The following is a 12,170-nucleotide window of genomic DNA, read 5'->3' as shown; positions in this document are numbered from 1 at the left end:
GGGGTGCAATTGATCACATTGGAATAATGGTAGGTATTGAACTTTACTGTGTTCTTAAAATGTAAGATGAACCATAAAAAACTTGACTGTCTTTTGAAATATTACACACATTTCAGACTGGAACAGCAAATTATGTTCTTAAAGTTCTCTCTGGCATTTAAAAGTTTTGTCCTTATTTTCCAAATAGGTTAAACAGCAAATGTAATGTTAAAAATAAAAAAGAAGTGTTAAAAATGACTACTTTAAGTGTAAGACATATTTCACAGAAAATGTGGAAAATCTTGTTTAAAAATTATAGTAAACAATCAAATATTCTTCAGTGCACATAATTAGTATGTACATTATAATTTAAAATTGAGTATTGATGACTGCTGCTGATGATCTTTTAAAATCTCTTACAAAATATAAATAGGATAGCCAAGAGAGGATAGCTGATAAACCATGACATAAGGTTCTCTTTCCTTCTTTTTTTTCTCTTTTCCTTTCCTCTCCGCTTGGACTGAAGTTTCTTCTGGCTTCTTCAAAAAAGTGCACACACACACACACACACACAAATTAATTCCAAAACCATTTTTCTAAATTTCCAATGGACTTGTATTCCTGGTGTCTTTTCACATGATCACAAGCAAGACATGCGTGTGATTCCCAGAACCTAGGAAGATGCACTGAGAAATCCTTCTTCCAGTTGAAATAACTAAGGTACATCTTGTTGTTTTTGTCAAGCATCAGAAGATATTCTGCCAGCTCTCTGGGGGAGAGAAAATCTTCCACGTGTATGAAAGAGTCTGCTGGAATGTAATTCTCATAGTTTTCTCTGGAAGGGCCCAGTACAACTGGTACTGATCCAGCCAGAAGAGCATTGTAAAGTTTCTCAGTAATGTAATCTTTGTGGATTGAATTTTCAAATGAAAGGTAGAATTTGCAAGTGGAGATAGTTGGGATCAAGTTTTTATCATTGACGTAGTCTCCAAAGGCTTGTCCGTAGGTGTGGATTTCAATGTATTTGCTAAGCTCATTGTAATACTTGACTCGAGCGTGCTCAGGGTTCCAGTTACTTACAACCCAACAGACCAAGTTTTCCTTACTTGGCACTTCAAATGTAAAAGAACTTGTACCAACCATCATGAAGCCATAAGGCACCTGAATATCTGAATCACGCCGATAAGTCAGGGTCAGGTTAAAGAGGTGTTCAATGCCACTCTTTTGTGGAGTATGAGTTGGAGACTCCAAGTTCATCCAAATCCACTTCTGGAATGGTGGCCTGGCTTGCTGAGGTAAATTAGTCAGATCCCAGCTAATGTCCCTGTGATGAATGAGAACAGCATGGGATCTGTTATATAGTGAGCGGTCAATAGTCAGATGGCACCCGTGGATATTGAACATTGTTTGGCAGGATGTTAGATCAAATGTCTGACCAAATGGCCAAACCCAGATCAAAACAGTAGTTTCATTAAGATTATCTGTTTTGGAAGAAAAGAAGCTCTTCATTTTCAAAACTGAACTGGCTGATTCTATAGGACCAGAGATCCAGCTACTTGTTGGTTTGATATAAATTAGTATAAATGCCATGAAACAACCAAGGACAATGAAGATAATAAAAAATGGCCGGAAAATTCCTTTAGATGTCGATATCATAATTTGTTCTGAGAAAAAAGAGAGGAAGAGAAAGAAAGAAAATAACATCAGGTATTAAATTACGTATATATGTCCTGTTAAAGCAATCAGACATCAGACATCAAAATGGATAGAACTTCAATATCACTGAGCTGTAACCTCAGAAATTTCCTTTGAGTGGAGAGACTTTGGGTTCTTGCATGCTATTCATGACAAAGTGAGAATATTTCTCCTCTTCACATTAAAAGCTAATTGACATAAATTAAAAGCAGGATACTCATACTTGCTATAAATCAGTACATATCTTGAGAAGTCTTTTTGCTTAGAACCTAGGCCAAGAGTTTAAGAGACACACAAGACAGACAAAATTACCCTTTGATTCTGTCCTTGTGTCTGTGTAAGGCATAACATCCTGCAGATTTGGTCCATTCATATTTGTGTGTATATACATATGGAGGATATAGGATTAGAGGAATAAAAAAGGAAGGGACTGGAACTTTAATTCTGTAATCAATGACACTGTTAGAAAACCAGCTCATGCCTGATGGCTACATGGGGATGAACATTCATGCCTTCTCCAGAGGACTCCTAAAATAGCTAGGGAAGGAAAGCAGCAATAGAGGTTCTCAGCTCCTCTGTTCCCACATGTAGCCTCACATAGTTCCCACATAAAGAAAAATGAGTAAAAAGATGTCCTTAAATATTTGATTATGTTTTTATGCCACAGCCCTGTGTTAAAAATTAGGAAAAGTAAAGATATGCTGCATCTTTGCGAAGTACCATTTTTCCCGTGGAAAAAAGGGGTGAGGAGTTCATATAGCCTCCTCTGTCCTCTCTCTGGTTGTCTCTTCCTGAGAGAACTGATAAATCTCTTTCCAGAACTTCTCTTCCACATGGTTCTTGTGAAACCTAGCAAAGTTAGGGGTTGCTTATTGCTAACCTTTGCTCCTGAATGTAGGCCTAGAACTCAGAGGTGTTCAGTTAACCATGTAAAGAGCACTATGACATACAGCGACAAAGGAGTGGAAGTTAGTTACCAAAAAGAAGTGTTCTGAATATACTGGCCTACTGTAGAAAGGTAATTCTACAGCGCATTTCCACAACTATAATATTTGTCTGTCTTTCTTTTTCTGCATATTTTTCAATTATGTGGTGTTTTGTTATCTTTACTAGCTAGCTCCACAAAAATTTTTATAAAAATACGACCCTTAAATACACACTTAAAATATATAATATATATGAATAAATAAAAAAAATAAATTCAAAGTCACAGAAAGCAGAAAGAGAATTTCAGGCTTTCTAAGCCAGTTTCATAGCTCATCTCCTCTAACCTGGGAAATAAGGGATTAAATTCAGAATGAAAACAAGGTAGAATGTGATTCAGAGGTCCATTAATACAACATAACTTTGCTGTTTTGTGAGCGTAAAAACTGATGTGTGAGTGTAGTACTACAGTTACAACAAAAATGTTTTCACATTCATTGTTGAGGAAAGGAAAAAGGAGGGAATGTCATTCTTAGCTTTAGTCTAACATTATATCTTGAGGAAAAAGGAATTTGCCACAATGTCTCCCCTGTTTTGGTGAAGGGAGTAAAGAGGAGGAACTGTTGTGTCCATGGCTTTTCCATTTATCCTCATCAGTTTAAATCCCTCTGAATGAAATATGTGGTTTTACAGCAACAGCACATCGGCTTTTTTTAGCCTATGTTGATTTTTGCTGGAAAATGTGTCTAGAGGGGAGGTTATGACCCACGAGAGCAGAAGGCTGCTTCACTGCCCTTACTATAGCGAAAGTCAGAACGGGGTCTCTGAGGAAGAAGGGATTTAGGCTGAGCAGCTCTAAGACATGAAGCTCAAGGAAAAAACAAGAGGCTGAGCCAATCTTCATGTAACTCTATTCTTCGTTTCTGTGCTATTGAAACCAACACACAGAATAGGTATAGCTTTTCACTGAACACATAGCGTGAGCTGAGTTTGAACAAAAGGTTGGGAAAGATGTCTGTTCACAGAGACTGTTCATTTTCTAGGGATTGAAATGGATGAGAAATCAGAAAAGGACCTTAACATTGTGCCTTGTAACTTAGTCACCCTCCAGTTAAAAGCCCTTTGACACAAGCATCTCTGATAGGGATTATTTTACACTAAGCTCTTCTGCTAACTAATAAAAAACCCTGCATCATCACATGGCAATTCTTGCTACATAGGAAATGACCAGGTATTATGTATTCTGTTCTCTGACTGAAATTCTAGTGTGTCCACGGTGTTGCATTTGTGTACGAAGCTTTTGAATTGTAATGCCGATGTAAGGATAAACACTTGCTGTTTGTGGTAGCCAGAGTACCAATATTAACATCTCACAACACTAAACAGGTGAGTTTATCTATTTTAACCCTTCCTGATCTCTTTCCTTGTATTGCTTTGCTGCCCTGTGAACTCACGTGCCCCCTCCTGATCTGGGATCATGGTGCTTAGATTTTGCCTCTCACCAAAACGCTAGCCTACAGTCAGGACAGTCCTTTTAGTTTTCCATCCTTTGGATTCAGTGGACTAGCTGTTCATTACACAGACTCATACATCCATTAGGTATATAGGCATCACTGGCATGCTTCACTTTGAAGCTACTGCTAATGGGATGGTGGAAAAGGGTTGTAAAAGCAAGACCCATTAAAACCTGGAATGAGAGGCTTGCAAGGAAGTAGAAGACCTGAGCAGACTCCTAAAAATACCACTTACCTGTACCCCGAGGAGCTGGGCAGGATTTTGTCATGGAATTCTATTTTTCTATTCCATTTTGTGTTAACTCTAGTAATAACTATTAAGACGTGCACTGGAAATAGCAGTAGTTTTTCAGGATGAAGTGTTAACCTCAGATGCAATAACTTCTGTGCTTCATAAAGCAGAATGAGGAACCTATGGAATGGACCAGCAAACTCTGCCTTCATGGCTTTTGGGACTGAGTCCTGTACACAGTCAGGCAGAAGTAAAGTGAAGGCATGTGGTAAGTACCTGTTGACAAATGCTATTTTCTTGAGAAGTAGCTTGTCCATACTGCTAGGAAGTATAGGTTGCATTTTTTTGTTTGTCCACTAGAATTCATGGAATATTTTTTTCACAATATTGTCCAAAATGTGGAGTCTTTTCAATATTTATTTATTTCCTTCTTCTCTTTTGTGCCCAAGAAAACCATTAATCTCCCACTGTAATTCTCACTATAAAGGTGACGCTAAGGAGACATTTGTTACAAGACATCCAGCCAAGTAACCTTAGCTCACCCTTCCTCTTTCAAGGCTTTCCTTCTACCACAGAATCACAAATTTCCTTTTTGCAGATCCCCTCCCCCATCAATCTCTGGCATGCCAGACTCTGAAAAGAAAACTTTGTCAAAGAAATGTGTTTACTGAGACTTTTGCCAACTGGAAGAATTCAGTCCTCTTGATAGTTTTGTTATAAAGTACATCTCAGAGTGTTGTGGCATAGCAAGTATTTTCTAGGTGCTTTTTTTCCAAGTTGAAAGTATAGTATTTCATCAGTACAAGACTATTTTTCTAGGTACAAAACTTAGCACGGCTCCTTTTTAAGTTCAAAACTTGGCATTCCATCAGCACGCAACTCCATTTAGTAGCAGCAAGAACAGGGAGATAGTAACAGGGTACCAGTAATGTTAACCCTGAGTACACCAGGCAAGACTTGCAAAAATATACCTATTTTGTCAATGCATCATGTTCACTAAGAAATAAAATGGAATTTTATGGATACTGTTTTATCAAGGCTTCATTATGACAGTGACTTCTCAATCATTCCAGAAGGGACAGACATGTTTTTTTCTGGTTATGCAACACTGCAGGAGGGAGAAAATGTAACCTTTCTGGTCAATAATATCAATGCCTTTTTCCCTGGTATATTTTTACACCAGTTTCTCTGGTATACCCTCAAGGTTTTGCCAGTAGCCCAAAATATAGCACTACTTGCAGAGGTATAACTTTCTTTACTAGTCTAGTACTGAAATTTTCCAAAGGAAAAGGACAGTATTTTAAAATTAAGGTGGAGCAAAGATTTTTGAAATAATGGACACTGAATAATGAATAAAAAAAATCACTTGTTACTTTTCCCATCTTAGAATTCTTAAGTGTTCAGGGCTAACTCTTATCTTCATCATCACTTGGTCTCAGGATAACTGGAGAAGAAATACTTAACGACCTCAAGACAGTCTCTGAGGATCACGCCTGGGATCAGACTGGGCATTTCTGGCACAGAGGACTTATCAAGATTGAGGAGCAGAAGGACAGGGCAGCAAAGAGATGTCAGAGGTAGGCCCATTTAGAAGCAGACAGCTAGCTAGGTAGATACTCCCGGACTATTAAAAGGACAGTGGATTGCAGTGGGAACTGATAGGAATCACAAGCAAACAATTGTTATTGTTAGAAAGAGGGCTCATTTGAAATTGCTCTCCCTGTCCTCTGGCATGTTTCACCAGCCTCAGCCATGGCATATCTGCATTTATACTAAAAGCTGTGTTTTCTCAGACCACACTTCCAATTAGCTGAAGCTTTTTCACCTGCAGTATTAAAAGAAAACGGATTGCCTCAGGATAGCCTGAGTGTGACTTCTTATCTCCAAGTCACTGCTGTGTGGACATGCCCCAAACTGCTTTTGCTTTAGCTCTCTGAGACTGAAGAATGCTTCTTTTTATTGGAATTAACTCTCACTGCTCCCAGTTATGCCTCCTCTGTCGCAACTGGAGCGGTGGGTGTCCCCCCCCCGCCGCCTCTATCCAAACTGGGCTTGCTTTCCACGCCTTTCCATGCCTGTCCCACAGATTTCTGAAAGCAACCCAGGATGAAAAGGCGCAACAGAGCTGCATATGGTTAAAGGCTGAAAGTTGAATGAGCTGCTAATCTCAGACTGCATATTTTTATTCCATTGTTTGCAACATTCTTTTTCTTCCCCTCTCCACCTCCTTTGTCTCCGGGTTATTTGTTCAATTCCTCAGATTCCAGTTTTGTGTATTTGCACTTTGCGAACAGTATAGGATCATTTTATTCAACAGTGGTAATTTTTATTTTGAACAGTTTTAGAAAAATGATCTAAGAGCACCCCGAGGACAGGTAGCCATTGAGACAGATTGCTTAGGGATGGTGCTGAACCTATCACTGGAGACTGTTAAGAACAGGTTAGACAGCACCACTAAGCCATGAGAGATCAGATTCTGCCCCCAGGTCCTTGGGCTGGGCTAGATGACCTCACTTGATTCCTTCCAGCCTTGTGCTCAGTGATAATATTAAACGCAGATTCTTGTAAAATGCACCTAATAAAAACACAAGCTGGCAGTCTAAAACTGCAAAGAATTACTGAATAAATGAGTAAAAAAATCCCCCATCTTGAAACTTGTCTTGCAAACTATGAAATTGCCATACTGTACACAGTGAAAATATGAAGGAAACTGAAAAATTGCGTGGACAACAACAACAACAACAACAACAGCAAAGTCCCTATTTTCAAAGGCAAAATGTAAAGCTTCCCGTCAATTGCTAGCTGGGTACTGCTGCTTTTTTGAGAATCTCTGAATCTTGTCCCCTCAGGTCTTGCTGCGGAAAACCCTATTCTGAGCTCCCTTCTCCCAACTGCTGTGCAAGACAGAGCGTGCTGCTATGGCTCAGCAGCCCCCAGCCTTCCCCTGTGATTGTCATCTATCCTCTCCTTCTCCCCATGGCAGTCACACACTGTCACTCTCCAGCTGCTTAGGCAACAGCTCAGTGGTTCCTTTCTGCGATTCAGCTGTCCAGCAAAAGGTAATAGCCAGCGACACAGAGTCTCTCACAATAACAGAGGGAAATGGCTACAGCACTGCTGTCCATACCGGAGTGACCCTATCTCCACCCCCACTGCCACATACATATATTCAAAAAAAAAAAAAAAGAAAAAAGAAAAAAAAAGAGAAGTGGAATTACCCAAAAATCCTATCAGCAAGGAACTTTTCCAGACAATCTGGCATTAGTGTCAGGACACCCCACTTCACACTGCAGCTGTGTCACTTTCTAATTATGAGCTTTTAGGTTTGTCTCAGAGGGAACATGAGTATTCTTCATTCCCTCCCTGGCACAACTGGAAAATACATGCATGCAAAGCTATCAGAAACCTCAGCAGCATTGCCAGCCTTGGTAACATGCAGAGACAGGACCTTTTTTACCTTAACTTCCACGTTGGCTTGTCCGCATCACAGCTAGTTTATGACTGATAGCGTTCTGTGAAAGGGGCAGTGGCTTTCCATACTGTGCTAGCTACAGAAAAGGGAGTTCTTCACCACCGTAGCTTAGTAGCGAACTTTATCTGTCTTGCCAGGAAAGTGCTTTTTATTTCCTGAAGATAAAGCTCATGCTAGCTATGCAGCACAAGCCAGTCAACACTTCTTTCAAAAGCCCTGAAAAGGGCACCAAATGAAGCTGATCAAAGAAAAGCTGCTCCAGAAGCAAGTGATCTTTCTCCTTTCTTTCCATGTGGTCTGGGGACAGCAAACTGCTGCTCTCTGATTCTGCCAGAACTGCAGAAAGAGCTCTTCAGTAGCTTTGTGGCTGGCTTGCAAAACTGCAGCTGACCAGCTGAAATATGAATAACATACCTGCACAAACTATGTATTTGTGATGGCCACCAGCCCACCAGAAAGCCCTAGTTAACTCACAGTAGCTGTGAAAATGGTGTGAGCTAAGCCAAACAGAGATGGAGCATGAAGTGGCAGAAGAAGAATCATAGACTTTGCTGTGCTAAACTCCACATCTCAGAATCACAATTGCTTCTGGCTGATTTCCTCGTATATAGTTCCCTAGTACAATGGAAAAACACCTCTCCATGCAAAGCAGACAAACCAGAATCAGGAAAGAGCAGAGGATGCCTGCTTATAATAGTGAATGCTTACTGTAGGGGACATTACTTCTGTGGCAAAGCAAGACTTTTGGAGCTCTAAGCACCAGCTGTTTGTGTAGATATGATTAGAGGCTGTGTGCAGTAGTTACTCTGCTGAATCTTGCTGCACAGGCAAGCTCGAAAATTTTAATTGGGATTTAATACTGCTTTTTTTGCAGATACAACTGCATAGATCTGGAGGATTCTGCCAGCAGCAGCATAACTCCTGAGACAGCTCTGTAGCCTAGAAAGAAAGCCTGAGAGGCCTCTAAAAAAATACCATAAAATCCTCATAATCTGATCTGTGCTTAACATTTCACTTCTCTGCCTGCCTGGCACCTTTTCCTTAAGAAACTCATTATACCTCTGGGTTTGGGATCTGTACTGATGCAGCTGTTTTTTTAGGATGCAGGTCAATGTTCTTGCTTTAATTTGCAAAGTCTTAAGTGCTATGGATACTAGTTGCAAGAGAGACAACAACTGCCCTAGAGAGAAAAGGGAGAAACTGAAGTGCTCAAATCTGCTCTATGGCTGAAAGGGAGAATGGTACTTACTAATACAGTCAGAAGGAAAGTGGAGAAGAGAGGTGATAATTTATAGGCCTATTTTTTTGGAATATGTCCATATTCTTTGCAAATAAGACCTTTTTTTTTGTTTTCTTCCTCTCACAGGGTGGAAGGATGGACATTTGTTTTAGAAATCCAGCCAACTGAATTGGATTTCTTGACTATTCTGAACAAAGAAGGAACTAAGTGTTGGTCAACAGGACTCATGATGGCCAAGAATCCTTAGCCAGGTTCTGCTAGTTGTTGTCTAAATGACTTGAGCAGAGCTCCTCACTGCTCTAGCTTTCATAAAAGAGCATCAGTGACTCAAAGCTTCAGGTTAGAGTCTGTGTATAAAGAATACAAATCCTTCATACCGTAAGATACTGAGTGCCAAAAATGATGGTTGCTTATTTTCCATCTGGGAAAAATGCAATTCAAGTAAGCGATGTAATGTAGAGCACTTGTGAGTGTAAGAACATCAGCGTTAAACTCATGGACAATTGGAACAAATGGAAGAATAGCACCAACCATTTTCCCATTGCACACCAACAGCTATGTTTTCAAGATGAGTTGTCTTGGTAGTGCTAAACATTTTAAAGAAAGAGGCTGGTAGGTGTAAGATAGAAGATGATTATAAAACAAAACTCTTAAATGAAGTGCTTTGTCTTGCTGGAGCAAACAAATTAGTAAGTCACTGTAAAGATTAGCCAAGTTTGGACACTGAAAACAAGATGGAAGACTTTTGAGAGTCCAATCCAAGTGGCTTCTTACTCATGCACAGAGAGAAATAGCAAGATACATACAAAGTAAATTCAGAATCTTTCCTAATAATATTCTAAGAAGTTTAAACATATGCACACACACAAACAAAACAAAAACGTAATCCCCCCAAACCTGCAACTTTAAATAGCAAGAATGAAAGCATATTTTAAATAGAATATGTATTTTAGACAGTACTTATTGTAAAACCAGCAAAAATAACAATCCCTAAACCTCTCAAACTGCACACCCCTCTGAGAAAACAAAAACGCAGTTGAGAGAAACCAGTGGTTAATTTCTTGGAGTGTCTCTTTGTGTGCATAACAAAAGGAAGAGCAGAGAGCTGGAACTACTAGTGTAACAAGCTGAGAAATACAAAGCTTATACAAAAAGTCACTGAAAAGATTTTTTCTGTAGAAAAGAAACAAAAGAAATCCTTCAGTCAAGAAACAGCAAATACATGAGGAATGGGTTGAAGGAACAAGTCTGAAAAAAATCCTCCAGTAGTTACAAACACCTACATGTTCTAAGACGATGTTTTCTTGTTACTACTTACTGTCCGAGTTAACATATGCACCGGTGCCTCAGAGAGCAACTCTCAAGGTTAGAATATGGGAATGAAGAATATTCTACACAGGCTGTTGACAGTACATTGTACAAAGCAGATCACTAGTTAGTACAGAGATCAGACTTCATTTGAAAAGACTCAAGCTACTTGCTGTTTCTTAGCTTATAGTCTTCCTTTTATGCTTGTTAAAAAAAGAAGTTAAATATTTGCAGTGTAAGTTAAAGCAGTTCATCCTGATGTTCAATTACTGGTTTTTACTGTCATACATTATTCTGCTCTTAATAGAGCAAAAATTCCATAATGAATTAATAAAACTTTTACCACTACAGTAACAAGTTAATGTAAAATTATTTACTATATCTTGGAAATACAATTTGCCAAGCAGTCTTTCTCCCATCTTAAGGTTTGCAGCCCATAGTCTTTCTCTGGTACAACCCTACTGTATGTATTAAAAAGAGGCATTTAAACAGAGGAAAGAAAGCGTTCTCATTTGTTCCTACTACATGAGGAAGACTTTATACAGCCATCTTACTCAGAAAGTAACTTTCTAAAGAAAGTCAGCAGAGATAGTTAGGAAGAAATACAAGGAGAAAGAGAGAGAGCAAGCGAAATAAATTGGAAAAGGGGGAAAAAAGGAGCTAGATATGAGGTCAGCAGCACTCTCTAATTCTGTGTTCCTCTGCTTTGAGGACATTGGTGTAAAGAAAAATGATGGCAGGCAGTTGCCCTTGCAAACAGTCTGTGAATCCCTGGAGTTAACACAGTTTAGCAAAGGTGGGTAGGACTAATCTGATGACAAGAACGATAAGAGGGACATAAACCCCTGCTTGATTCGGCTACCCCAGTCCTAAGGAGCCCCAAACTAGAAAAAAGCACTACTAATAGGGCTCAGGGGAAATACTGATATCTGACTCTGAAACTGCAACCCTTTAAAAACCTCTGTTTGTTTGTCTCTTAATGCTGGTCATGCTTAAGCTCTCTCTGGCCCTCTGCCTTTCAGGCTCCTGTGCACTTAGCAGCCTGGTGCCAGCACAGCCCCAGAAGGGACTCATTCTTCACAGGGAAGGGCCATTCAAAATCGATAAACTAGCTATTTCCCCAGCTCTCAGCCCTAAGGATGTAGATGTGCCTACAAGAGCAGACTCCATCTTAAATGCAGTGGTAGCAGCTGCTTTTTGTTTGCCTGATTTTAAAAGAAACAGGCATAGGACGAAGTCCCTTTATGCAGCGATTGAAGCTATGACCTATTAGATACGAATCCTACTTCAGCCTGAAGTGATTCAGACCTAGATATTTCACTTTTCTTAAAGATTTCCTAGCTCCTAGGTGACAATGGCCGTCAATTTTAAAATGTGTGAAGAGCTTTAGGATTAGAGGGGAAGAATCCTTTCCTCCTTATTGGTGCCCTAGCTGCTAATCGAGACACTACTATTTTCCCTTGACCTCTTTCTGTCTCTTGCCTATTGACTCCCTAATGATTTATACCCAGGGGCACATCTGCAGCAGTAGAGGGTGGAGTCATCTTCCTTCCCTGTGCAGTTTACAACCCTGTAATGAGAAGGTGACAGAGGTGGTTTGAATCTCCTTTGTTGGAAAGATCACAAAAATGGGTCTGTATTTTGGGTGAATCCTCTCCTGGCTGTGTTTCAAAAGGTGTAATTCCCTAATTTCTTCATAAAAGAAAGGGGCTAGCTCCCTGATCTCAAGGGAGAATTCCCAGATCTGAGTCCCAAGAAGGACCCACGCCTTCGGAGTGCTGGATGTGTCTCGGTGAGGGATGGAGG

At 39.8% G+C, this 12,170-nt stretch overlaps 1 protein-coding gene across 1 annotated transcript; it reads right to left on the bottom strand.

Moving 5' to 3' along the window:
* Window positions 1-555: 555 nt before the first annotated feature.
* On the bottom strand, window positions 556-1,641 carry FUT9 (fucosyltransferase 9). Its single transcript, XM_075497310.1, has one exon. It carries the CDS (start codon window positions 1,633-1,635, stop codon window positions 556-558), a length of 1,080 nt encoding a protein of 359 aa, XP_075353425.1. The 5' UTR covers window positions 1,636-1,641.
* Window positions 1,642-12,170: the final 10,529 nt, after the last annotated feature.

The sequence above is a fragment of the Mycteria americana genome, chromosome 3 (genome assembly GCF_035582795.1).
Source record: "Mycteria americana isolate JAX WOST 10 ecotype Jacksonville Zoo and Gardens chromosome 3, USCA_MyAme_1.0, whole genome shotgun sequence".
Lineage (NCBI taxonomy): Eukaryota > Metazoa > Chordata > Aves > Ciconiiformes > Ciconiidae > Mycteria > Mycteria americana.
Note: the sequence above shows the minus strand (reverse complement) of the source record. Positions and strands in the feature narration are given on the sequence as shown.